The sequence below is a fragment of the Astyanax mexicanus genome, chromosome 15 (assembly GCF_023375975.1).
Source record: "Astyanax mexicanus isolate ESR-SI-001 chromosome 15, AstMex3_surface, whole genome shotgun sequence".
Taxonomy (NCBI): Eukaryota; Metazoa; Chordata; class Actinopteri; order Characiformes; family Acestrorhamphidae; genus Astyanax; species Astyanax mexicanus.
The window spans coordinates 15,593,632-15,620,402 of record NC_064422.1 but is presented as its reverse complement, the minus strand read 5'-3'; the positions used below and the strand labels follow the sequence as shown (position 1 = coordinate 15,620,402).

The window sequence follows — 26,771 nt, the reverse complement described above, 5'->3', positions numbered from 1 at the left end:
TAATTCCTCCACAGTGCTGTGAAAGACTCATTGCAAACGCTTAATTGCAGTTGTTGCTGCTAAGGGTGGTCCAACCAGTTTTTAGGTTTAGGGGCAAACACTTGTTCCACACAGGGCCATGTAGGTTTTTATTTTTATTTTTCTCCCTTAATAATAAAACCTTCGTATTTTTAATTTTAAGTAAACAACATTTTGTTTTCTTGTATTTGACTAATATTTAAATTAGTTTGACTGACAAAAATGCAAAAAAAATAAGAAACCATAAAGGGGGCAAACGCTTTTGCACACCTGTATTTTGCTCCGTATAAGCTGAAATTCTATTGGTTAATTTCAGTAGTATTTTACATATTAGCTCTGTACTAGTGCTGTGGCTGCTTTGTATTCTGTTTGAAGACCCTTACTTAGCCATGTTCTTATTTATTTAAGTCTTTTCAACTGGTTCTTACCCTCACATGTACATGTAAATAAGCTCACCCAATGGGGTCTGGTAATGCCTTAGTGCAGTGTAGTTAGCTCCTTTTCCGCCCTTCACTGTGGTCCAGCTGCTTTGCATTAGCTTCTTCTGTACTTTTTTTGCCAATGATTATTTTTTTTATTAAAAGTTTTATAGATAACAGTTGCAGAAGTATAGGACATCTAAAACAGAATGTTTTACTTTCCCTTTTAAATCCCATCCACACTTTCCCTGTATCAATTCTATCATTGGGTGATAGTTTAGCCCTGTACCCTATAAATAGTTTTGGGTTTTTTAAAACAGATCTCCATCTTGCCAAGGTTTAATTTTTATTAGCTGCTTCAGGTGGCTCTTCCCATAACTTGCGGAGCTCCACCTGTACTGGAGTATCTTGATTCCCACCCACAGGTGTCTTCTCTGCCCCCTTCCAGAGTTACCAGGTTCACGGTTTTCCCGCCAAAATGGGCTTGTTGGAAAATCCAATTGCGGATGAAAATTCAGGGGTGGCGGGGTGCGTTTTTTTTTTTTTTTTTTTTTTTCTTGGCTACTTTTACAAATTACTGCAAAAAAAAGAAAAAGAAAAAGTGGGTTTTGCCTTGGCTACGGCTGACAAACATCTTTATACATTTATTAATTCATAAGGGAGGACTGCATAGAAAGATTCTTTCAGCACCTCTATTTTTAAGTAGGTAGTTCCAGTCTGGAAGCAGCAAGTTGTAATGCAGGAAACAAGTTTTTCTGCATTTTTTTTCAGGTGAGCCTGTTCCTTTTCCCCTCATAAAGGATTCTAATCTCACAAAAATTCTCTCACTGGGAACAGAACAGGGTGGAGGACAGATATTTTCTTGTCAGTGCTGCAAAGGGTTCTGTTCTGTTTCGACCAGTCTTTGTCAGTCACTGGCTTTTGGAGGTAACAGTTACGTTTTATCAGAGAAGTCCTCACTGTCCTCCTTAGGATGACCGTGATCCCACAAATGTTTGCAAACATTTGGTCGATAAGACCAGAGGGTTCATTTTTCTCCACCTTCATTTGTTTGGACTCTGATACTTGATCTTCAGTGATCTTGTTTGTCAGAATCACAGGTAATAGCTTGTTCTTCTTTTAGCCATTGTTTTACATTAATCATTGTGCCCTCTGCTGCAATGGCATGGTCCTTATATTGAGGATCCAGCAGTGTTGCCAACACCAAACATTTGGTCTCCTCAAGCTTAGAAAATCTTCAAGCTCTGCAACACTGTCTGACGGAGTGTTTTGATTCCCCTAGAAGTGGGACCCTCTGCCTGAAGCAGCATATTCAGCACTGCAATGCTTGGAATGATGCAGGTGATGGAGGCTTCTACTTTGCTCATCTCAAAAGTCACTTTTTTGATAGGGACCAGTGTCTCAACCAAATTTGAGACTATATCCCATTGTTCTGCGGAGGGACCTGCAAATTCCCCATGTTCTTCTGCATAGACACTTGGGGCACGCTTCTGCTCCAGCATCCTCTGCAGCATGTGAAGAGTGGAGTTCCAGAGGGTAGGAACAGCTTGAATGATTCCATGCTGGGGGAGGCCAAGGTATTCTTGAATGGCTGTAAGACTCTGTTTTGCTTGCACAGAGTGGCCGAAGTGTGTTGCACATGTCTTTAGCTTGCTGATAATGTCCCCCACTGCTCTCTGACTATTGATGCCCTCATTTACCACCAGCTGCAGTATGTGTGCGCACTCATCCAGCCTCATACCTCTGATCATGTTTGCACCACTGTTTCTGAGCACAAGCACCACTCTCTCTAAGTCAATATCCCAATCACCCATCATGTTAAAAAAAAAAAAAAAAAACATCTCACAGATATAGTCCCCAGTATGGGAGCCAATCATGGCCTTGACATTTAAGAACAATCTGTTTCCTTTCCCAGGTCATTTTCTATAAAATTACATGTTAGACTCATTAACAATTCAGTTTCTCCTGATCAACAGTCTGTAGTGGAAGGCTAATGGGGGCCAGCATTATCTGTGTTCCGATTTGCTTCACAAGCTTTGTATGCACACCATCCAACATCTCTGTTCAGTAGTACTTCTCACTTTTGAGGTTATACTTTGGTTCCACTACAGTCATCAATTGTCTAAAGCCCACATCTGGAGAAAAAAAACTGAAGGTTTGGTTGTCTGTGGCAATTATTTCTGTTTTTAAAATGTCTGTTCTTTTTGACCTGGGATTTTTTTTCATTTCCTTTGTGCATAAAATATCTGAGGTAGGTTTGTTCTAGCTGTAGCATCTTTTTTCTTCTGTGCCTCTTTATGAACAGGGAGGTGACTCCACCTTTTTTTTTCTTTTTTTTTTTTAATCCATGTTTTAGCCCCATGCTTACAAATCACTGCAAATATTGCACTTGGCCTTTTCTGGTGCTGGCTCAGTGAAATGCTGCCACAAAATGTTAGATTTCTTTCCAGCCATCTGAAATTATTAAAACAGAAATATTTAGGGTGATTAAAACAAACAAAAAACCCAAAACATAGGTTATGTTGTGATTAATCAGATTTTTTTTAATAGATTGACACCACTAGTGAATATATATGGGCCAAATAAAGTTTAAAACAAAATTAAAATGTACTAATCTGATAAGATGAGAACTTATCTTGTAAACTAAATGTGCAAATAATGTAACAAGTGATAAGAAAATAATCTGTGCACAATAAAGTGTGAATAAATGTCTCTTAGACCTCTACTGTAAAGAAAAGCTTCTCAGTGCATCATCTTTACTTCTGATTTAAACTACCACCATGCAGGTAAAAAATAATTGACTTTGTGTATATATAACTTATATATAAATTATAATGAATAAAGTTTTAAAGCACATTTTTAAACTACAATGTATACAACACAATTGTGTAATGCCTACAGTGAATTGTAATTAAAACTTTTTCAAACTTCTAAATTCTGTCCTGTATGTATTTTTCAGATCCCTGCATGCATCTGATTTTAATAAGTTATGCAAATAATTCTTATTTAATTTATTATATATAAATTCATAATATATTATAGACAAACACTGTACTAAATGCCAGTTAAACTTATGTATTTAGGTTTGTTTAAAATGATCTATTGTACCTCAATTATTATATTCAAAACCATATTAAAACAGTATTTGTACTCACAGCAGCAGAATAGATGACGGCGAACTATGGCGGAATGTTGTCCCTGAATATATATATATATATATATATATATATACAGGTGCTGGTCAACGAATTAGAATAATTTGAAATAGTGCAATCATGAAATTCTTTGAATGCATTTTTTGTGCAGAAAGCAAATCAGGTGTTCACCGCACCTGTCCTACTCGTTAGACTAATCACAGAACTCGTTACCTGGAAAAAAATGTGCTCAGCTGAGCTTTCCAAAAGGCCCATTTAGGCCATTTAACTGTGACACTGTTGTTTTATTGAATTAGAATAATGGAGAAACCGTTTCATTGAATTAGAATAATTTTTATTATAATTACAATCATCACTTTCTCAGTATTTTGTGGCTGCCCCCTTGGCTTGTATGACTGCCTGAAGTCTCCGCGGCATCGATTTGACCAGCTTGTTGCAAGTTTCCGCACTCACAGCTTCCCAGGCAGTGGCGATGTTCTGCTTCAGTTGGTCCAGCGTAGTAGGCTTTCTGTCGCAAATTTTCCGCTTGACGATGGCCCAAAGGTTTTCAATGACATTAAGGTCAGGCGAGTTGGCCGGCCATGCCAAAACTTCAAGCTGTTTTTTAGTGAACCAATCTTTGGTCGACTTTGCCGCATGAGCCGGTGCAAGATCCTGTTGAAATATGAAGTCTTCTTCGCCAAACTGTTCCTCAACAGTCGGAATCAGGAACGTTTCCAGAACATCTTGATATACGGCAGCTTCTTGAGGAAGCAGAGTTTCCCTACACCTCGAGCGGACATGCATCCCCAGACCATAACGCTCTGGGGAAACTTGACGGATCTTTTCACGCACTCGTGGTTGTAGGTTTCGCCACCACGACGCCAGACACGAGGACCTTGGTCACCGAAGGAGAGGCAGAAGCGTGATTCGTCACTGAAGACCACTTTCTGCCAGTCTTCAGCAGTCCACTCGCCGTGTTCTTTGGCCCACTTCAGCCGTTTCTCCATTTGTTTCTTGTTCAGCATCGGTTTTACTGCTGGAACGCGAGATTTGAAGCCGAGTTCGCGCAGACGACGGTAAGTGGTTGATCTGGAGACGTCAGCGCCGGTCTGCTTGTTCCACAAGTCGGTGAGCTCGGAAGTGGACTTGAACCGGTTGCTGACTGCGATCTTTCTCAGCTGCTTGTTGTCGCGAGCAGAAGTTTTTCGGACGCCGGAACAGTTGGTGCGCTTGCTGCAGTTTTTCTTGAGAGCTTTGCAGACGGAAGACTGGCTGATGCCGAGCTGCTCAGCAATTTTAGTTTGGGTCAAGCCTTGTTGGCGAAGGGCTTGAATTTGAGCCACTATTCCGGTTGAGAGGTCGCGCTGCTTACCCATGATTGATTTTACAACTTAGAAATTCTACTCAACCCTGACTTTATACTGCACAGTGAACACTCTTCACAGAAAACAAAAATTTGAGCATTTATTCTAATTCAATGAAACGGTTTCTCCATTATTCTAATTCAATAAAACAACAGTGTCACAGTTAAATGGCCTAAATGGGCCTTTTGGAAAGCTCAGCTGAGCAAATTTTTTTCCAGGTAACGAGTTCTGTGATTAGTCTAACGAGTAGGACAGGTGCGGTGAACACCTGATTTGCTTTCTGCACAAAAAATGCATTCAAAAATTTCATGATTGCACTATTTCAAATTATTCTAATTCGTTGACCAGCACCTGTATATATATATATATATATATTCAGGGACATATGTATATATTCAACCCTATTCATTTGTAGTGAAGAGGCTAGGATAAGAGTCAAATCTAGCCTGGTACGGAGCAGGTGTAACTCTAGCCTTGTAAGCATTAGCTCTTTCGGAATTTAGCTTGCTGATATTTCTATAAATTATAAAAAAAACACCTCCAAAATGTACTAAAGAGATATTTAAAAATAATTATTCAATTAATTAAAAAATGCAGCACTGCAGACATGGCAAAAACATTCTTTATAAAAAGAATTATATAAAATGTAGGAAAAAAGTTATTTAAAGTGAAGGTTGTCATTCCTCTACATGTGCAATAATGTCAGAGTAAATCTAGAGAAAAGTATTGTTAAGTATTTGTATGAAGTTTAAACAATTATGCTTCAACAAAATTCACGTTAATGATAATGACCCAAATAGTAAATAAATGAACAAACAAATAAGAAAGCACTCCATGTTTTTTTTTTTCAACATGTATATTTACATGTATTTCATCTTCCTACAACTTAAAAATTTAATAAATATTAACACTTAAAGCTCTCATTCATGTATATACAATAACTATACAATAAAACAATACGGGTTTAACTGTAAGTGTGAGATGACACGTAGCCGCCAGACTGACCCATATCTGACCCATATCTGTCCAGGTTGACCTCCGCACACTACATGCTTCAAGCTACTCAAATTTACACTATATACATTATATTCAGTCCAAAAATATATATCAGTTAAAAAAAATTCATAGCCTATTTTTTTCTTTTTCATTTTATCCTTTAAAGCATATTCGAGTTCCACAAGGAAAGCTGTGTTCATGCACTGAAGGTGATGTACAGAAGGAAAAAAAAAAATACTTCACTACGAGTTTAGTCTTTTGAGAACAACCTGCAGGAATCTTGGAAGACGTTTTTGGAAGCTACACTAACAATAGAGCACCAAGGAGAACTTCCGAGCTTCCAGACCCCGACCTTCTCACGGCTGTTACTTGTCACAACTTTGTGAGGTGTGATAGGTCTGTCTGGGTTAAAAAGGGTAGAGGTAAAGGTTTAAGGTAGTGGTGGTAACAAAGCTTTACTTTTGCCAAAGCTAGCACTGTTGTAGCAACATAGCATGATGTGCTAACAGTTACAAATAAAGCAAAACACAAGGGATTTAACTCTCTGAAAAGCACAAAGATCACTAGTGAAGCACAATGAATTTGAAAAAAAAAACCTTTTTTTTTAACATTAGCATTTTTACTTATACATAGTACTCGGAGTAAAACTGTTCCTAATTTTGTTTTTTCCCTCCTCTTTTCTATTTCTCCTCAGCACTAAAAGACGTTAGATCTGGCTAAGACGACGTTAAAAAAACAGTAATGTTCATTGAAGCTATGGGCCATGTTGTTTTTAAATTGAAAGATGAAGTAGCTGAAGTTGAAAAGAAGTCTATAAAAGGACATTTTTTTTTAGGTATAGATGAGAGATTTTAGAACAATACCAAACAAAAAGCTGTTTCTTGAAAAAAAAAACAAAAAAAAAACGTTAATTTGGTTGAAAGTGAAAAGTAAAAACATGTCCTTTTAAAATGTTTGAAAACACATCTATATAAACTCACAAACGTCTTTTCAGCCAATTTAAAAAAATGTCCTTTTACCTTCCAACCAAAATGGAATATAGTTTCAACTAATAGCTTAAAAATTGGGGAGTTCTGGGAAGGACTCCGGGTGTCTCAAAAGTAAGACCACTCATATGAAATTAAACCATTTTGGCCAACTGGGATTCAATTTTAGACACAAGCTGTTGCAGAAGATGGAAACCTACATGATGTCCATCTTGAACCTGCCATCTTGAAATCAGCTTAGTTTTTTTGTGTGAGAAGGGTAATGATGCATCACATTTGTAAAAAAAAAAAAAACCATAAAACAATGGTGTTTCATGTTAACAACTTTTTTCATTATCATGTTAAAACCAGAAAACTGACCATATGGGCTACAGAATGTGTCAGATATGCAGTCCACCATGTTTGAATATTAAGGATAACCTAGGTGAGACAACTGCTTTACTAAATCCATAGTAGTTTTGGTCTAGCTTTCAGTTTATTGGCAACATAATCAATGTTTTTTAGAATTTGACAACCATTTTGGCAACTGCACTGTGGGTGGCTGGAGGACTGTTCGGGTGGCATTGGCTTAGATCTGCCGTAATGACACCTGCATAAGGATGGTCGCTAGATGTTCTGCTTGGGATAGTGCCATCCTTTTATACATTGCCTGTAGATGATATTGAATTTAGGTAAATTAACATGAAGTACACAACTGGCTTTCTGGTGTATTCTCGACCAGCTTGATGGTCCCACATCTACCTTCCCATAAAAAAAATTAAATAAAAGTTGAATTCAAGATGGCAACTTTCAAGATGGTCACCATGTTGGTAATATGGCCCCAACAAGTTCCTCGACCCCTGCAGCTTGTGTCAAAAATTGGATCATTGCCTGCCAAAGCGCTTTTATTTATGAGTCGTTCCTTATTTTTGCGACACCCTGTTTGCATGGACCAGCTATAATATTAAAATCACTGACAACTTAATTGGATTAACACTACATGGATTTTAATGATGCTCCTATATGGTCAGTAGAGTGGAAAAATTAGCAATGAGTTTTGGGGGGGGGAAGTGACTTAAATTTTATGGCTGACTGGTGTATCTCTTAGCTTTTAAATGAAATGCTTCAGTGCTTCCCTAGCAATGTCTTGTGCTGTCTCAGTACGAACACTTATAGTTATGAAGAGTGGGTGAGGTGGTGAATTGAAGCTAATTGAAGCTTGTATGCAAGCAAAGCAGTCACTGCATTTCAACACGTGGATCAGAGTCGTTTTAACAATACAGCACCTTTCAATTCAGAGGTTTCCTCTTGGTTATTTTTTTTTCTTTTGAACTTATTTCCATTTCTCACTGCAGAGGATGCCGGGAGATGCGGTTGTAACAGTTAATTGTATGTACATAGTTTCACCCTGCTGGTGATGTGGTTAGAGGTTTGAGGTAACCATAACTGGCAAATCCAGGTCCAGAAGGATAAAATCCACCCCAGGATTTTGCTGGAACACCCTCAGGGGAAGCTGAAACAAAATTGGGGTGGATTTTTACTTTCTTGGTCCGGTTTTGCCACTGTTGGAGGTAACCCATTACTGGTCCAAGTCCACTGGCATGAAGAGTTTACAAAAACACAAAAAACAAGATGAGAATAAAACCAGAGGTCCAAGGGATGATGTCATCAGACAACAATTGGCACCAGTCAGTCTGTCAGTCAGCAGCAATGCTAAAAGCAGTACTGTGAAACATCCAGCTCATGTGACTACTGGTAAGTTCCTGTTGTGCCAGTCTCTCTTGGCTCGGTCCGTGTACTCCTTGACTGAGGTCGGAGAGGCTAAAGTGCTGTTTCGAGGTTTTGCTTTCTCCTTCTTCCTGTCCAAGTCCTGAGAGGGCAAACGAGTGCCGCTAATGGAAGCACTAGCACTGATGCTAACAGCAGCGCTAATGCTAGTACTCTGCGCTGGAGGTAGAGGTGAACCAGAGGAGGTGCTGGCGGGGGATAGCTGGGTGGAGACCTCCTCAGTCGGGGAAGAGCTGATGGGTTTGGAGCTCACGGCAGCCGTGGTAAGGCCTGGTGCAGTGGTTTGCGGTTTCTTGGCTTTAACTCTAACTTTAGCAGTGTGTGTTGGTGGAGGTGGCGTAGTCGACAGCATGGAGGGCTCCGGGCTGGAGACGGGTGTCTGGGCAGACAGGATCAGCTCTGGCTGCAGTGAGGCAGACGAGTAGAGGCCAGGTGGTGCGGTGGTAAAGTCCAGTTTCTTATTGCAGGACTCGCAGCACAGCTTATTGTAGCCTGGAATAGAGCAGTATCGTGCTAGAACCTCCATCTGGCAGAATATGGATTTGTCCCCCACACATGGCTCATCTGATAAAGAAAAAGTGAGAGAAAATGTCAGAGTTATTATTTAATTAGCTACTTTTCCATCCATGTACTCATAAGGACAAAAGTTTTAGGACACTTTTTTTCTGAAATATAGAGCATTAAAAAAAATAATCCTGGTTTTATCATTAAGAAGAACTTTTACAGTGTAATTTGAAGCTCATCACATATCAGTGCCGGCACCAAGCATTGACAACAGCAAGCGCTTCATGACTCCATGCAGTACTCTGACAGCACTACAAAAAAAAACAAAAAACAAATGCTAACTACCATTACTATCTGATCCCTGTACAGCTCATCTTTCAGTTGGAAAAAAACAGCCAGAAACACTCTGACTTAAAACTACTAATGTACACAATCCACTCAGAAAAATCTTTTTGTTTGATTATATGCATATTTGTCCATATTTCTATTTATCGTATAACGTAACGTGTATATTTGTATACAGGTTTTTCCTGTATAAACTCTCTGCCTTCTTAACTGTACTTAACAGACTTCTTTTCAGCAAATCACATAAAACTTATTTAAGCAGATTGTATCAGCTATTAATATTTCAAAAACAGAATTGACAATTTTATTTAAAATGCATTACAATTACTGCTATTGTGGGTCACACCACATGTACACATTGAAAATAACTGAGGACGAATAACTTATCTTTTGTGAAAAAAAAAAATAATAATAATTATGTGGTACTCAAGCATTTAGACCACCTTAAACAAAACATCTTGCAGTCAGTCAGGTGCCACGTCACTCCTGTCACTGACCCCAATGCAGACAGTTACTGATGTTCCATTTAAAATATTACCTAATATAACCTAAACATTTGCTGCTCAGAAATGTATTCCACATTGACACTACATATATCAGTCAAATATAAAAAAATCATTTTAAGGGATATCCAATCATGTATTTGTCCTCGAGTTTTTATTCCACCCACATCCGTTTATTAAACATGAAAATAACGTTTCATTAACTGACATGATAAAGAGCAAGTACCATCAAAAGCTGGTAAATTGCACTATTATATAACCCTGATTATTTGTTTTCTCTGTCCTTCAGAGGGTTCGTCCAGCATAGCAGGTCCACACCATTATACATAATATACAAGGAAAACTAATTTCATGCAACATTCATAACAAAGTCATGTAATTAACTACAGAAAAACTGTGTAACAGGGCTGTAATGCGGTCAGTCAGGTGGGAAAATTTAGTTTTTAAGTAAGAGTAATATGTAGCTAAAACAAAGAAGGACAAACCGCTCATGAAAATAAAGTAAAAAAGGTAAATAAAGTAAAATAAAGGTTGTCCATTTGGCAGCAATTTTGCAAAATAAATAAAAAGGAAATGTGAAAAGTCCACTGTTTTTCAGTTAAACTACCAGACATATACAATCACAGCAGGACTGTCATTATTGGAGATTACTTTGACTTTTACAAGTTGACTCCCAATAATTTTTCTGCTAGATCTAAAAAAAAAAATCAAAAATAACAATAATACACACACTTTGATACAGCCAGGGATTAATCCTGGCCATAGACAATTTCATTTAAATAGAAAATATTTTTTTAAAATGCTGTGTATTCCAAGACTAGGCCTAAACTCTGTCTGGGAAACTGCACATTTATGAATAAAGGCTAGGGACCAGTTTAGCCTGATGATGTATATACAAGAATGACACTTGTATCCATCTTGCTAAAGATGGGCTAGCGATGCTGGATTGACTGCCTATAGCCAGCTTGCTTAATCTGGGCTAATAATGCTGGATGACCCCAGTAGCCAGCTTGCTAAATCTGGGCTAGTGATGCTGGATTAAATGCCTATAGACAGATTGTTAAATCTGTGCTAGTGATGCTGAATGACACCTGTAGCCAGTGTGTCAGTGTCTTGTAAGCAATGTTTGACACCTGTTTCCAGTGTGCTAATGATGTGTCGGTGATGTTGGATGTTACCTGTGGCCAGTGTGCTAACACTGCACTAGTGATTCTGGGTGACACCTGTAGCCAGCATGCTAGTGTACTGGTAGACTGCAATAGAGATAATGGACAAAGCCAGTAGTGATTTTGAACGAGGCCTGTAGATGCTGTAAAAGGTCACATTTATCTAATTTAACTTTATTTTTAGCATGCTTTATTTTTTGCTAGTTAGTATGCTACTTTGCCAACTCTGTGAAATTAGTGCAAGAACGTCAGACCAACACATTCAACTACAGAAAATAAGATTAGCAAAACATTGATTCTTATCTAGTCGAAAGGGATCAACACTACCACAGGTTAGTACATCACAGCCTTAGTAGACATTTGGCCTTGCAGTGAAAAGGAAGCTTACATTTCCAAAAATCTAGATGCCAGTTTAGTCTAAAATGTAAAATCCTGTCATGCTGCAAGCTCAGTGTAAGAGGGCTGTAATGTCAGGTAGGGAAATGGGTTTTTAAGTGAGAGTAATATGTTATTCAAACTATGTAGGACAAAACCCCCCATTTGGCAATCACTGAATAAATTACAAATGTCAGGAGGAAGTCCCGTGCCTCACAATCTGCTTGTCAGAAAGAATTCAAATACAATTACAGCATGACAGTCATTACTGGTGATTTACTTTGACCTTAAAATGTGTCTCTGTTTTTTCTGATTTAAATAGATGTGTGTGGACACCTCTTGTAATGAATGTTGCACCCAGCTTCTTTAATTTTACACAGCTTGCCAAGTTCCTGTAGAAAAGAAGTATTGCCAATAGAATAGGACTCTGTGGAGCAGATGAATAAACATGAACCTACTGTATGGCCAACATGCCTGTCTAGAGTGGTGTAAAGCCCCCAGCATTGGGCTGTGGAGCAGTGGAACTCTTGTTCTCTTGGGCATTCCATCCAATACTTATGAATGGAATGATTTAGGGAGTTATTGATTGGGTGGGGTGGTGACCGTTATTCCACATCCTGATTTAACTAGGGACCTTTTTACACCTGTACTTGTTTCTTTCTGGTTCAGTTGCATACGGTGTTCGATGTGTAAACAGCTTAGCATGGAAAAGCAGCAGAGACAGCATTTATTCATAGCTGTATTAATTGTCTGACTAATATATCTGTTTTAATCGCACCTGAACAGTCGTCATCTCACGCCTCGACTACTGCAATGCCCTGCTAACTGGCCTCCCGGCCTGTGTAGTAAAACCACTCCAGATGTTCCAGAACGCAGCAGCACGTCTGGTCTTCAACCAGCCAAAACGGGCACATGTCACCCCGCTGCTCATTGAGCTCCATTGGCTACCAGTTGATGCTCGCATCAAATTCAAAACTCTTACAATCGCCTACAAGGTGATGTCAGAACAGGCTCCTTCCTACCTGCACTCGCTCCTGAAGGCTTACGCTACCTCCCGGCCGCTGCGCCCCTCCAGTGAACGTCGCCTCGCTTTGCCAAACATTCACACAAAGCAATCCAGACTGTTCTCATACAGAGTTCCCCAATGGTGGAACAAACTACCCTCCACTACCAGATCAGGAGAATCTCTCGCTATCTTTAAGAAACTCCTGAAGACAGAGCTCTTCAAAGAGCACTTACTCTCTTAACACCTCTAACACACTAACTACTTCTAACCTCATTTCCTTCTTCCCCTCCTTCACTCCTCTATCCTATTATTCCCCTTTGTCCTCCTTTTATCCCTATCCAAAGATGTTTTACCTTTAAACTTATTTTACATTGTACTTGACTATTGTAAGTCGCTTTGGACAAAAGCGTCTGCCAAATGTAATGTAATGTAATGTAATGTAATGTTTAGCTCAAATATGTGGAGTTTAATTTAAAAATTGGGTTGTATGAAGTCTGTGGTGTCATATGCCTTTTCAAGGTCAAAAAACACTGCTACGGTGTGCTGTTTATTTAGAAATCCATTTGAATGCTTCAATTCTTAATAAATAATCTATCGTGCTTTGTCCACGTCTGAAACCATTTTGAAAACTGCTGAGTAATCGGTGTTCCAGCACCCACACAAGTCGTCGATTTATCATCCTTTCCATGGCAGCTCGTAAGTGCTATAGGTCGGTAGTTATTTGGATCTGTGTGATCCTTTCCTGGCTTTGGAGCATTTTATGTTCATATTCCTTAAGAAGAACTCCAGCATGATGCCTAGGGAAACATATTTTTAATTTAAGCACAAGTAATTCTGCTGTTTTTGTTCTTAATAAAGTGCTACAGAGATGTTAACTGTTGGTTGCAACAAAATTTAAAAAGATGATTCTTTTTTATGGTGACAGTTTGAGAATGAGATTAGTCATGTCATTTGTTAAATAAACACGTTATGTGAGTGTAATTATTGCTTTTTCAATTTTTTTTTGTAAAAAAAGGTATAGAAAAAAAGTATTGTATTGGTATCAGAAATCTTAAAACAATACCCAGCCCTACTTCACTTTATTTAATACCCTTGATTACAGAAAAAAATATTGAATTTTTTTTTTTTTTTTAATGGAATTTGTTTCCCAAAACCTTGCCCACCCAGTGTAAGTACTTCTGTGAAGTGGCTTCTTTATAGCTGATGTGTTTGTGTGTCGTGACATTAAATCAATTTAAGCTCTAGATACTTAATGAAGGTTAATAACTCAGTAGTCCACCGGTTTTGACAGCTCAATTAACTGGATGTGATGTGCCGTCACTGACACACTCTGCAGCTCCCAGTGATGCTTGTCCAACTCCAATGACAGAGGTGACTCACTTGAGATTTTATTCAGAGATGCGTCAGCTAACCCCTCGCCGCCAGTAGTGTCGTTGCCCATTACATCCACAGTCGGGGTGGAGAATGACGCCTCTCCTGCAAAACACAACCGGGTTTCATCAACATACAAGAGTCATAGGACAGCAGTATATATACACTGTATTTATTAGGGGTGACACGATTCTCAAAATCCTCGATTCGATTTTATTTTCGATTTTAGGATCACGATTCGATTCTCGATTTTCTTTCTTTTTTTCTTTTACAGCAGAGAGGCCTATGCCATTTTTAGATTAGTCTATGGTTAGTCATTGGTTTGATTCATCACATTTACAATATCTTATTTCAAAAGGTGGGCTTGATATAAGTGATGCAAAGTGATACAAGTGATCTGTAACACACCACATTAGGCACTTATGGTCAAATTTAAATAATTTAATTAAGATGCCATCTAGTGGCTTTTGGTAGAAGCAGTGTGCACATAAAATAAATAATAAAAAAAAAATACTGGAACAGTCATGTAAAAAACAATAGAACAATTAGAGCCTTAACAAACTGAACGCTATCTTACTATAACAGTTAAACATGAAAAATAAGACTCCCTGAGAATAAACTTTTTGTTTAATAAAGATATATTATAACCTATTATTATCTGAGAGAAAGATGCTCCTTACGGTACCAAAACTATTAACATATTTGAGGCTAGACAAAACGATTATTTCTATATTTTCAATTTTTTCTTTAAGAAGATGAGAATGTCCACATTCTCTGGAGAAAGGGCTGCTCTTTGAGCTACAGTGTGCTGCGCCATTTACGTAGCTTGCTGCGTCATTTAAGGGAGGGATCATCGATCCTCTTTTTGACCTCGATGCTCGAGACCATGACACAATTTTGATTGATTTCGATGAAATATCGAAATCGTGACACCCCTAGTATTTATCATAAAGTACTACTTCAGGAAAATGCTTGGGAATGCTGACGCCTGTATAAGTAAGTTGTGTGAGGCTGTGAGGTGGCTATCGTTCTTATGGTAAGGTGGTGTGAAATAGGGAGAGTTGGTTGAGCCTGAGGTTGTGCGTAGGGCTGGGTAATGTTTAAAAATTACTGATACTGAAACAATACTTAAAATTCGGTAACGATACCCAAACAATGTCTTTTTGATGCCTTTTTCTAAATTGTAACAAAAAAAGCAATAATTATTCTCAAACAATGTATTATTTGACAGCTGACATGAGTTCTTATACTGTCACCATAAAAGGCTACAATCTTTTCGGATCTTGTTGGAACTAAAAAAATAATAAGCATGTTTGTGGCGCTTTTTTTAAAGAACAAAAACAACAGCATTACTTGTGCTTAAACTATAAATCTTTTTTTAAAATTGAAAATTTATTTTTTAAGTTACTTTTAAGAAATATGAAAATACAAATGCTAGGGGTGTGACGAGACACTAATATCACGAGACAAGACGAAACACGATACTGGGTTCACGAGAACAAGATGAGATGAGACGAGACGAGATTTAAAAATAAAATTTTAAAGAAAACGTCAAAAATGAAAAATTGCTTGAAAACTAGAGTTTTATTTGACAATCATATAAAGCAAACTTAACAGACTGGTTTCTCTCACACACTGATTCTATAAGAAATAGAAATAAGAATAAAAAATAAAAATAAAACTTTTCTAGGTCTTATATAGTGCAAACAATAATTGCAAACCACAACCAGTCATATTAAGCCTATGGTTTGTGTTTTTTTCTCATAAATATCTTGTAATTTAATTATGCATAACCATAACCAGTCATATTAAGACTATGCTTGAAGTGCAAACAGAGACAGCATTTTTTTAATACAGTACAGAGCTAAGGGATTAGTACACCTGCCTATGAAACAGCCACGTGTACAATTTACTTACAGTATTTACATATGGTTTGTGTCTTGTTGGTCACTCTGTTACCGTTTATTGTTTCCACTGGAGCAAAAATGTAGCCAGATATACAATTTAAAAAGGGGGTATGCAGCCTATGCGACGCAAAGGGGCACTGCAATAAAAAAGGGGGCGCCAAATGAAAGCCCCAAATTAATTATAATATTTTTTTTTCTCAGGAGAAACAGCCAATCAGCTTGCTGGTTTTGCGGAGCGTGGTGGGCTAGTAATGACGGTACGAATATCTAAGGACAGGACATAGCAAATGTCATGAGACATGATACTAGTCCTATGACATTTTGCAGGTCCAGTGTAATGTAAAATGTAAAATGTTTGGCTATGCTCAGGCAGGGACTTCAATGTTGGGTAATGTCAGCTAAATTATTAGCTACACTTTGTGGACAAAAATAATTGGGGCACCTGCACATTCATCATAGTTTCTTTTGAAATCAAGGGTATTAAAAAGGGTTTATCCTGCTTTTGTTGAAGTGACTGTCGCTACTGTCTAGAAAAGGCTTTCAAATAAATTTTGAAAAATTGCTGAGGATTTGATGGGGTTCAGTGACAAGAGAGTTAGTGAGGTCAGGATATTCTAATTTTAATGTGCTTTTTTATGACTATTTAGATTTAGAAAATATTTAATTATGTTTGTAAATAAATTAATAAGTTTGATTCAAACCAAAGTAGCAGGTGTAAATGGTGTCACCATAGGACCAAACTTTGGTCTGACCATAAGAGGTCGTCCCAGTCAAGATTAACTGAACCATGTTGTGTGAGTTTTTTTTTTTTTTAAGACCAATTACAGTTAGTTGATGCAGGCCATCACCACCTATTTAACAATAGAAGAAGAAAATTGAGTTAAAATCTGACTCTCCATGGCGTGCAGGCACAACATGAGGCAGTATACACATACAACAGATTATGCTGCTGATTTCTGTATTTACTGTAAATGAAGATTAACCCTTATTTATAAAGGTCTAAAAGGAATCTGAGGGGAGTCTGTTTACCTCATTCTGCTGTAGGACATACCTGACAGAATGTACTAAAAATATTTTTGTTTTATATATTTTTTTTTTAGCTTAGTCATCAAACTGCAGTGTAAAATCAAAAATTCCCAGACTACCTGTGTTCAGTAGACAATGCAACATGATTTTTTTATTTTTTATTTTGTGGACTTTTTTGTTCCAGATGAGTTCCTATAAATGTTTTCTGCAATCTCAGGGGCTTAAATCAGAGGATATTTAGTTTGGTAGATGTGATGATGTCACAGCACTGATATAGAAACACAGACCTGGGCAGGATGGCATTTTGCAGATGGATACACTCTCAGGTTTCTCCCCCTCACACTTCGCCACACTGCTGCTGTCTGATGCCCTGCACACCACCTGTCGCTGCTGGATACCATCACCACAGCTTACAGAGCACTGCAGAACACACACACACATACATTCATGGACATTTAGGTATTTTAAGTGCAAAAAATGAGGAAAAACCCTAATTCATAGTCTGACTGGGAAGGCAGGTGTTCTTGATTTAGTGGCCAAACAAGTACATGTATTTCACATGCGTACACACACACATACACACAAAAAAATGCATGCAATAAAAACACAATACACAAACAATGCACGCACACACTGCACACCACCTGCTACTGCTGGTTTCTATCACCACAGCTTAGAGAATACTGCAATACCACAAACACCCCCAAACAGCCAGCCACACACCCCATCATCATGGACATTTAGTTAAGTGTATGTGTGTTGTGGGGGACTGTGTGGATCCAACACACAAGCACACCTACACCACACACCCATACCACACAAACACCCCTTACCCCCAACACAGACCCACTCTACACACAGACTTACCCACCCTAAATGCAAACACTCACACACCACACAAAACACACACAGAGCACAATACACACACACACCCCTACCTGTGACCACGCCCCCGTCCTCCACTGTGCTGGGCAGGTGTTTGGGCCACAGGTTCTGCGGGTTTCGGGTCGCTTTCCGCTGCAGTATTTTATGTGAATGGGTCTGTTGGTGCCGTTCTGCAGCGGCTGAACACACTGCACCACCCGAGTCTGATAGCCCTGACTCCCACACGTCTTACTGCAGGGCCCCCACTCCTCCACCACCCACCTGCAAAACACACACAATGCCTTCGTTATAAGTTATACATAAATACATTTTTATTTCAAAGTGTGTTTACGGCAAAAAGATAGGACACATACACTGGCTGACTGCACTCGTTAATGTTGCAGCGTTTGCGGATGGGTTTGGGTTTCTTATTGACCTCACAGAAGTTTCTGTGGACCAGTCGACTGTCACTCTTCCTCCTACAGCCGTATTTAGTGTACTGAACACCTGAGGAACACAAACACATTATACTTTAACAGTAATTAATGATAAGATTCTAAGTTTACTTGCAGTACAGACTCAACAGCTTCACACTTAATAAATATTCCCTTAGTGTTTTATTCCACAGTAAGTAATTGTTAAAAACTAAATGATCCAATCAAAATTATACTCTCAGTGGTCTTTAACAAGACTAAGTTTAAACTAAGTGAGCTACCGACTGAATTTTTGGAGAGGGACTTAAGATCAAACCAAATATAACTAAAAGCAACCACGGAAAGTACTCATGGGACTAGAAAGGACAAAGGACAAAGAAATAGGAAGCAGCTCAACATCACAGAGTAAAGGAAAACACGAGTAAGCTTCCAGTACAAAGAAGGAAAAGACAGGAAAAGAAACAAATGGCGCAACAATGCCAAACAAAGAGATAAAAGAATTTGATGTAAGCGTAAGAAGAGGTTAGATTTGCAACCAACAAAAGGTCACGAAAAAAAAGTGAACCAGGAGAACACTATAAAGATTGTTAACCATTTTAATATGGCGCTCTTGAGTAGTCTACAACCTTACAGGCTTCCACTGTTAATATTAAGTAAAGTGGTTATTTTAGCCTTGCCTTGGTAAAACCCTGGGAAAGAAGCCTGCTTTAAGAAAAAACAGTTAAAGGCCATTTTTTTTAATCATTCCTACCAATCAGATCATGCCTGTAGCCCAGCAATACCATTAACTTCAAATTAACACATAGCCTTTACTAGGCAACCAGTTTAACCAGCTTAAGCTTTCTGATTCACTGATTCAAAACCTTGGATACACTTAAATTTATTACATTCATTTAAACCAGGATAAGAACCACACCACATCTTACACACCACACCACCCACTTCAGAACCCATTCAGGCAGGTTTAGCCCTGCAGTGACAGCAGCTCTTCTAAATACTGACATTACATACGTGATACACACCCACACTGAACAAAATGCTGCACATCACAAGCATACTTCATATATGTATATAAATACATACATTTTTATATACATACAAAATCCCTCAGTCAATCAGACTTCTCTCACACGCCCACATAGTCTAACACAACAGCTACTTTATATGCATCTAGAACACTGTGTAACGTGTATTTATACAGTCGTACGCACATGTTTAGATACCCTTTGTCATAGAACTCTATAGACCTGGAACCATAAACTACAATAAACAGCAGTGAGCTGTGAAACTGTGTTCTGAGTTCCATCCACTATTTTTGGGATGAGTAGTGTAGTGAAGTCTAAATGTTAAGCCTGCTTTTAAATGTTAGCATTTGGCTTTTTTATCAGTTATTCATGCTTCAATTCAGAGGCAACTCAGGACTTTGTGGTCTCAATTCTCCCTAAACACACATATGCTATGTCTGACATTTTAAACAACTATGTAGTAAACAGTTAATTAAATATGTAAAGATAGGAGTAAAGCCTTCCTTCCTGAGCAGAGAATGGAGCTAGACAAGACAGTGACCGTCCCCACAGTAGTGCAGAACAAAACTTTAAAGTGAAAGTGACAATTTAAAAATTCTTAGACGTATGCTAACAGACGCAGCACTTCAAATGGTTTTGAGTGAGTCTGCCATGATGCTAACAGGCTGGCTCAGCAAAGGTGGAGTGGGTAAATCTTGATGTTAACAAGGGGGGCTTGGTAGACAAGGTTATTGGGGTTTAGCTGTGATGCTAACAGCTGGCATCAGCAGGGTAAGGGTACAGGAATATGAAGCTCTGATCTACTGGCATTTAAAGCCAATACCTCTGAAGCTGTTGCTGCTCTCAGAACAATGAACTAACCACCATATGTCCAGTACAGACTTTAGTATCACAGAATGTGTTTGGAATGACTTGAAGAGTGAAAAGCAAATGTGAAAAGCAGTAAATCCTCACAGTTCAAAACTGAGCTCTGATAAAGAGAGACTTTAAACTAAATACGAAATTTATCTCACCTCCTCCACAGGGTTTAGTGCACTGGGACCAGTTCTTTAGGGCCCACTCATAGGTGTCCAGCTCAGCCAGCAGCACATTGTTGTTAGTGATGATGGGGACTAAGTCTTCATGGATGATGTATTTATACGTTAAACTGATCTTAGTGTCATCCTCCCGAGGAACCACCTGCAGAACCAGACACAGCATTACTGATCAGCCCATTATTGGACAGACAGATACATTAATGCACCAAAAATGTGTTTTTATATCATTTCAAAAAGATGTTAAAATCAGTGTTGGTCTTTAAATATATTATGTAGCATTATATAAGTTAGATCATCTGAACATTGAAAGGTAGAACTTTGTATGCATTGTTTCATTTTGTCACATAAATATATATTTTAAAAGTATTTGTATCTGACTTTATTACCAATTTGTGGAGGTAAACCACCACCAGATCAGTTCAAAGGTCCAGTGAAGCAAACATGTTTGATGCTTGTAAGGCTCTTTGCTTAGCATTAGGCTGACATCTGCCTTGGCAGCCTCAGAGCACCCAACGTGTCCACTTCTCCAGAGCTTCAAAGCAGAGTTTCCCTCCACAGAATGGTAAGAGCAGATGTCTGGCTGTTTGGGTAGATGTTTTAAATTTACCTTCATCAACCAGAGATGCAGCTTCTCTTTTTTAAAAGGTGGTAGATTATAGGTTATACAGAGCTTTACACCACTCACAACTCACACTGTTGTGTGAAAAAGATATTTACAGCTGTTTACAGCACAGCTAACTCGGGTTAAATATGCTGTTGGAATGATTATTGTTCACATGAGAAGCTACTTCAGACTGCATTGCTCTAAATACAATCGGACTATAAACTGATCTGATATGAGAATCAGTAATTCTAACACAAGGACTGTAAACAAACTGTTGGTGTGTCTGAATAAGTAAAAAAAGTGTTGTTTGGTCACTGTTTAGTTCCTTAAGAGTGTTGTTAGTGTTTTCAATAGCATTTTCAATCAGAGATATATCTGACAATATGACTGACCATGTCATAGTATCTTTGTCTTTAAGGCAAGCTCTAACAGCAGCAGTAAGTATGTGGACAAGCATATTGTTGGAACAGCACACTGCACTGTGCATCTAACATGTTGTAGTACATTGGTTTTACACACTACTTTTGTAAGTGTACTTTAATACATATTGTTCATATCAGTCTAAATTTGTAAACATTTATTGCTCCTGGACACTTCGCTCTGAGTGTATTTTTTTTTTAATTAAGAGGGTATAATGTCAACACAAGCTCTCCCTTTTGTCCAAGTACAGTAATAATGAAGGCTCACCAGTACGACAATGCCTTCATGCAGAGGGCCGGCAGTCTTCAAAGTCTCCTTTTCTCCTTCCACAGAGTACTCCCACTCTAGCCCACTCTCGATGAAGCTCTTGGTTTTGACTTCATCCCCCTTGGAGTTGAGTATGAAGATGTCTGTGACCTGGTTTTTAACAGCTGTGGAGAGTAAACAGATCGTTTACAGTTTTTTTTTTTATGGTATACATCATCTGAAACACCTTGATCCATTAGTCACTGCTTATATTTAAACCTGAATCTCCCAGCTCTAAGGCTCAGACAGTCAACCCCCATCAGCATTAGAGATATGACTCATCCGATGGATAAATTAATGAGAACATCTTAATGGAACTCATGAATTACACCTTTTACACAGACTAGACTAAGAGGCATGAGATGAGAAAGGAAGTAAAGTGGATAAGAAGCTTTTTATCCACTTTTGCACAAAACGATGCTGAGAGAACTCTTTCAATAGGACACGCCATAGACCTTCTGGAAGTGGAGGACAGTATAGAGAGGGGCAGCTAGTTATACACCAACTAAACAGCTGCTTCTTTATGAATATTTTGTAAGTTCCTGTCGTGCTGCCGAAACAGCTCTGACTTAGATTTTTTTTTCCGTTTTTGCTGCTTTAACCAATGATCTTCAAGAACCAACTGACTGTAACTTGCTGCCTAATATCTCCATGTTACAGGTACCATTAAAACCAGATCATCAGTGTTACTCACTTTACACTAGTTTTAATACTGTAGATTTCCATTCTTTTCAATTTGAATTGCTCTTCTCCTTCTGCAGAAGAACATGGAAGAACAGACCATTGGTTACTGCTCAAAATCAATCTATTTAGAATCCTTTAATTTCATTGTTTTTTTTTTTTGTTTTTTTTTTTAATTTTGTGGTGGTCTACCCTCTGAGTCGGTTTTTATGAGAATGTTCTCTGGTGTTGCTGATTTAGGGTCGGTGGAGGAGTGAGCGGGGAAGAACGACAGAATTTCAACTCCTACTTATGTTTACATTTCTTGTCCCGAAGACCCAAAGCTCTGCATGTTTTCTCTGATCTAACACTTTGGATTAAGTGTTATTCAACAAGTCCTATTGGAGGCGAGAAAGGCATGTCAGAGCAGGAAACACACCTAAAGGTGTAAAGACTCTCTGACTCGTTCATTGCAATTTACACAGGGGGCAGCTGGAATACTAATAAAACTCTTAATATAGGTATTGGGGTAAATACTGAGATAGAGCTTCAGTCTCTTTAGGGTAAATATATTTTAGAAACACTCTAAATGTAGTTATTGTGATATTATACACTAAGAGGGTGGGGCTACAGTCTCTCATCAGGGTGAATATATATTAATAACACTCTAAATGTGGGTACTGTTGTATTGTACAGAGCAATATATAAAGCAATGGAAAACACAGGTGAGCCACAGGCTGAAAACAACCTAGACAGACAGTGACAGTCAGATGTTCATTGCTATCTTGGCAGTGATTTGTCAACACAGACACGTACACCCTCTCTTGTTACACACACATGGACATGCAGCAGTGCGTGCAGCAGCACGTGCCTGTTGGCAGAAATGCTAACTTTACATTAACAATAAACAAAATAAAAAATAAAATAACATTATTCTACATCAACACAAAATATAGCTCACTGATTTCAAAGCACACCTGGCTCTTGAAGGCCATTGAAAATGACAGTCTTTGATTGGTTTAAGAGAGTTAGTACATGCTATTCGTGTGTTTCAAGCAATGCAAGATGCACTTTTCTCACTGTTTCGATAGCAAAGACAAATGATGGCTCGACTATAGATAGATTGCTAAAATGGGGCAATTGGTACTGTGATATACACCGAGGCAAACTCACCAATGATGTGTGGAGACGTCTCGTTCTCCTCGATAATTATGTGTCTTGCACCGGCTGGGATATCAAACATCTTTAACAAACCTGTCCAAAAAGAGAGTGAAAAGATAAAGAAAAAGATACATTACCACTGATTTTTTTTTTTTTTTTACCTAGAAGCCTTTGATACCCTTAGATAAAATATAATAAGTCATGTTGTGATTTTATATGAATAATTTCTGCTACAGTATTTCAATAAAACAGGTGGATAAACTGTTAGAAAGTACAGACTGAAATCTTTCAATCCATCCCACATCAGTATCTGTATCAAGTAGAATAATATACACTCATTGGTGGATTTTTCTGCAAAACTCAACAAGCAGTTCTGTCTCAGACAGACATGTAAATAATTAAGGTTGTGGTCTGGTTAGACACTGAGTCTTGCAACAATAAGGCTCCCATCCATTCTTGAAAACGCTCTCAAAGACTATATTTGGGTAGTGTACCTCCTGGTGAGAGATAGTTAACTGCTAGACATGCCTCTGTAATGCACTTGAGGACATTTTGCTCTTTTGACAAACTTTGAGCAGGGGTACATTAGACTGAGAGAAGAAACATGTTAGTTTAATCAAATTACCCACCATCTGTTTCTGCCATTCATCAGGGATCTGACAATGGCTGAGTTTGAGAATGGAGGCTTTGTGGTGAACACTTCAGTCCAGCTTTTGATCTGGAGCTACAAGCTGCCTTAACCTCCTTTCAATGAATACAGTTTCCCCCCACAAAAAATATTCTTGGGATGAGTTGGAGCTTCACAGGGTGAAGGAAACAGCAGAAACTATTGTTCAGCACCTCCAGGAACTCCTTTAAGACACTAAGAAAATTAATCCAGGTGACTAACTGTAATAAAAAATGCTTTCTTTTAAAGTCAAACGAGCGCTGGATATTAATCTACACAGATTTCTCTCCTGAAGGCTGATTATTTGGGTGAGTAAAGCACTTCCATTTATTTACAGTAAGCTTAAATTCCCAAATTAGCATTAGCGGCTAACCACTACCAGTTAGCAACTAATGCCACCCAACACCGCTACACTGAGTAATCCCGAGTGTTTCGGTAAGCCAGAGCGATATTACCTAGCAGTTCGTCCCATGTAGCTTGTTGGTAAACATGCAGAATACAGTTCAATATATACTCACTCTGAACAAAAAAAGAGCTAGCGTGGGTAGTTGATAATGCTAATGCTGCTCCAGCAGTGCTACAGGCCAATGATACTCACCTCTGAATGGGGAAATAGCAGTTTGAGGCTAATTCTAATGCTACTCCAGTCCCAGTGCTGGAGAACTAAATTAAAACGCTACTTACAACCTGACTGGATTGTAACTGTGCTTTATAGTGCAAAAAAAAGAATGCGAATGATGTGTTAATACGTGTACATCTTTTATATTATACTGTTTAGTTATAATGTGTAAATTCAGTAAATAACTAATTGTGCATTATAATGTACAGAAATTTATCTATGTAGAGGATGTGGCAATTTACACTTACAATAGCAGCTATTTGTGGAGTTTGACCTTACAACTGTACAGATGGAGAGTTAAATAGGTTTCAGGACCCCTAATTAACCCCTAATTACTGTTAACACCCCCTCAACAACTTACACTCTCAGGATGTGCGTCATAACTGTGCCACACTGCTGATCATTGCTATGCCGCAGTGTGAAGGCAGATGGAGAGGCGTGTTATTGTCAGGAATGATATTTTTATTTTCACTTATAAATCAAAACACGGCTGCATGCCTGTGAGTGTATAGTGAGTTATAATGAGATATGAGGCAGCTGAGCCATGAGTCATTACAGCTGTCTGATTACTGGCCACCTTAAATCACAAAGAATGCTGTTTGTAATCCAGTCTGATATTTATACAGTAATTGTTGTTTGTGGAATATATTTTTTGACATCAAAACTAAGGGAAAAGTCAGACGAGCTGATGTAGACCCATCAATACTGACTGTAAAGTACAGGGCATCTGAAAAAATAGTTTATAAACCTAATTACAGTATGATTATATTGTCAGAATAAATATTAAATAAAAAAATGAACAGACCTGATTGCTGTTTGTGTGTTTATGTGAACTTAAACATAAAACTTTAACATGGATGTAGTCCAGTATTGCCACATCCAACATAACTCTAGTTTATCCAATTATTCACGTCCATATGTTAATTTAGGCTTAGTATTCTAATGTTATATAGAGTTAGTCAAGTAGACACTCTGACTGAACACTGACTTTATTTTTGAGTTTAATATTATAATGTTTTATAGAGTTAATTATAGGTATACAGCCTCAATGACCACTGACATTGTTTATTTGAGTTTAGTATTCTAATGTTATGTAGAGTTAATTACAGGTAGAAACTCTTACTGATCACTGACTTTATATAACATTAGTATACTAAACCCAAATAAACAGAGTTAAATACAGGTAGACACTCTCACCGATCACTGATTATGTTTATTTGGGTTTTGGTATTCTAATTCTATAGAGTTAATGGATGTAAATCAAATAATGCTGTCATTTATTGAGGACACAACCTGGTGGGTGACCAGTTAATTTCCCACCAGGTAAGCCTGGTGACCAATCTTTGACCATGCTGGTTGACCAACATTACCAGCAAGACCAAGCATGACCATATTCAAATGTAACAAACACTATGATGGTTAACTAAATATGTTTTTAGTATGTTTTCCTTTGAACGAGCAGCTTTTCAACCCCGTTGACCATCGAAGACCAAATTACAGCATCTGAAAGCAGCTACCAGTAGAGCTCGATTCCTCGTCAGATCCTTGGTAAGTCTGGTATTACTTTAAATATATAAAAAATATATAATTAAAAAGATGTTATGATGTTACCTGTTTTTTTGGGCGTTTTAGTGAGTGTCAGTTTAACGGTGCGGCAGTGCGAGTTGTCTCCCTCACACACTCCACACTTATCCTCCTGCTTATAGGAGCCAACCTCCTTATCACAGCCCACATGCTGTGAGAGAAAAAAGAAAGAGAATGAAAGAAATAATTTGTTTACGGTATGCAAAAATAATAAAAGGATGGATTAGTGTGAGATTGTGAGAACAGTGTATTAGCTGGCTTTGAAACTGTTAGTGTGCGTTTGTGTGTTTATGTATAGATTCTCACCAGACACTCTCCTCGAGCGCACACGCTGAAGGGATCAGTGTAGCTGCAGCGTGTCCCATCATGCATCACCTGATTCATAAACACTATCTCACCCGTCTCCTTAGAGCGACAACTCAGCTCACACTTATGGGCCTCTAAAACACACAAACACAGACACACACACACACATACAATTTAAATGGAAGAAATCTAAT

At 38.2% G+C, this 26,771-nt stretch overlaps 1 protein-coding gene and 1 pseudogene across 2 annotated transcripts in view; both read right to left on the bottom strand.

The window, feature by feature from the left end:
• Positions 1–1,509: 1,509 nt before the first annotated feature.
• LOC125781307 (zinc finger BED domain-containing protein 4-like) lies at positions 1,510–3,628 on the bottom strand (annotated as a pseudogene).
• Positions 3,629–6,935: 3,307 nt separating this feature from the next.
• The window catches only part of LOC103024481 (A disintegrin and metalloproteinase with thrombospondin motifs 3), a 113,310-nt gene continuing 93,474 nt past the window's right edge, over positions 6,936–26,771 (bottom strand). For both annotated transcript variants that reach the window (XM_049464707.1, XM_022669062.2), the window contains exons 13-22: positions 26,578–26,711; positions 26,299–26,422; positions 23,414–23,494; positions 21,542–21,705; positions 20,227–20,392; positions 18,129–18,261; positions 17,829–18,036; positions 17,178–17,310; positions 13,967–14,062; positions 6,936–9,251 (exon numbers count right to left, since the gene is read on the bottom strand). In XM_049464707.1, coding sequence (XP_049320664.1) covers positions 8,641–9,251; positions 13,967–14,062; positions 17,178–17,310; positions 17,829–18,036; positions 18,129–18,261; positions 20,227–20,392; positions 21,542–21,705; positions 23,414–23,494; positions 26,299–26,422; positions 26,578–26,711 — 1,850 coding nt within the window. In that variant the 3' untranslated portion in view covers positions 6,936–8,640. The remainder of the gene's footprint in view (positions 9,252–13,966; positions 14,063–17,177; positions 17,311–17,828; positions 18,037–18,128; positions 18,262–20,226; positions 20,393–21,541; positions 21,706–23,413; positions 23,495–26,298; positions 26,423–26,577; positions 26,712–26,771) is intronic.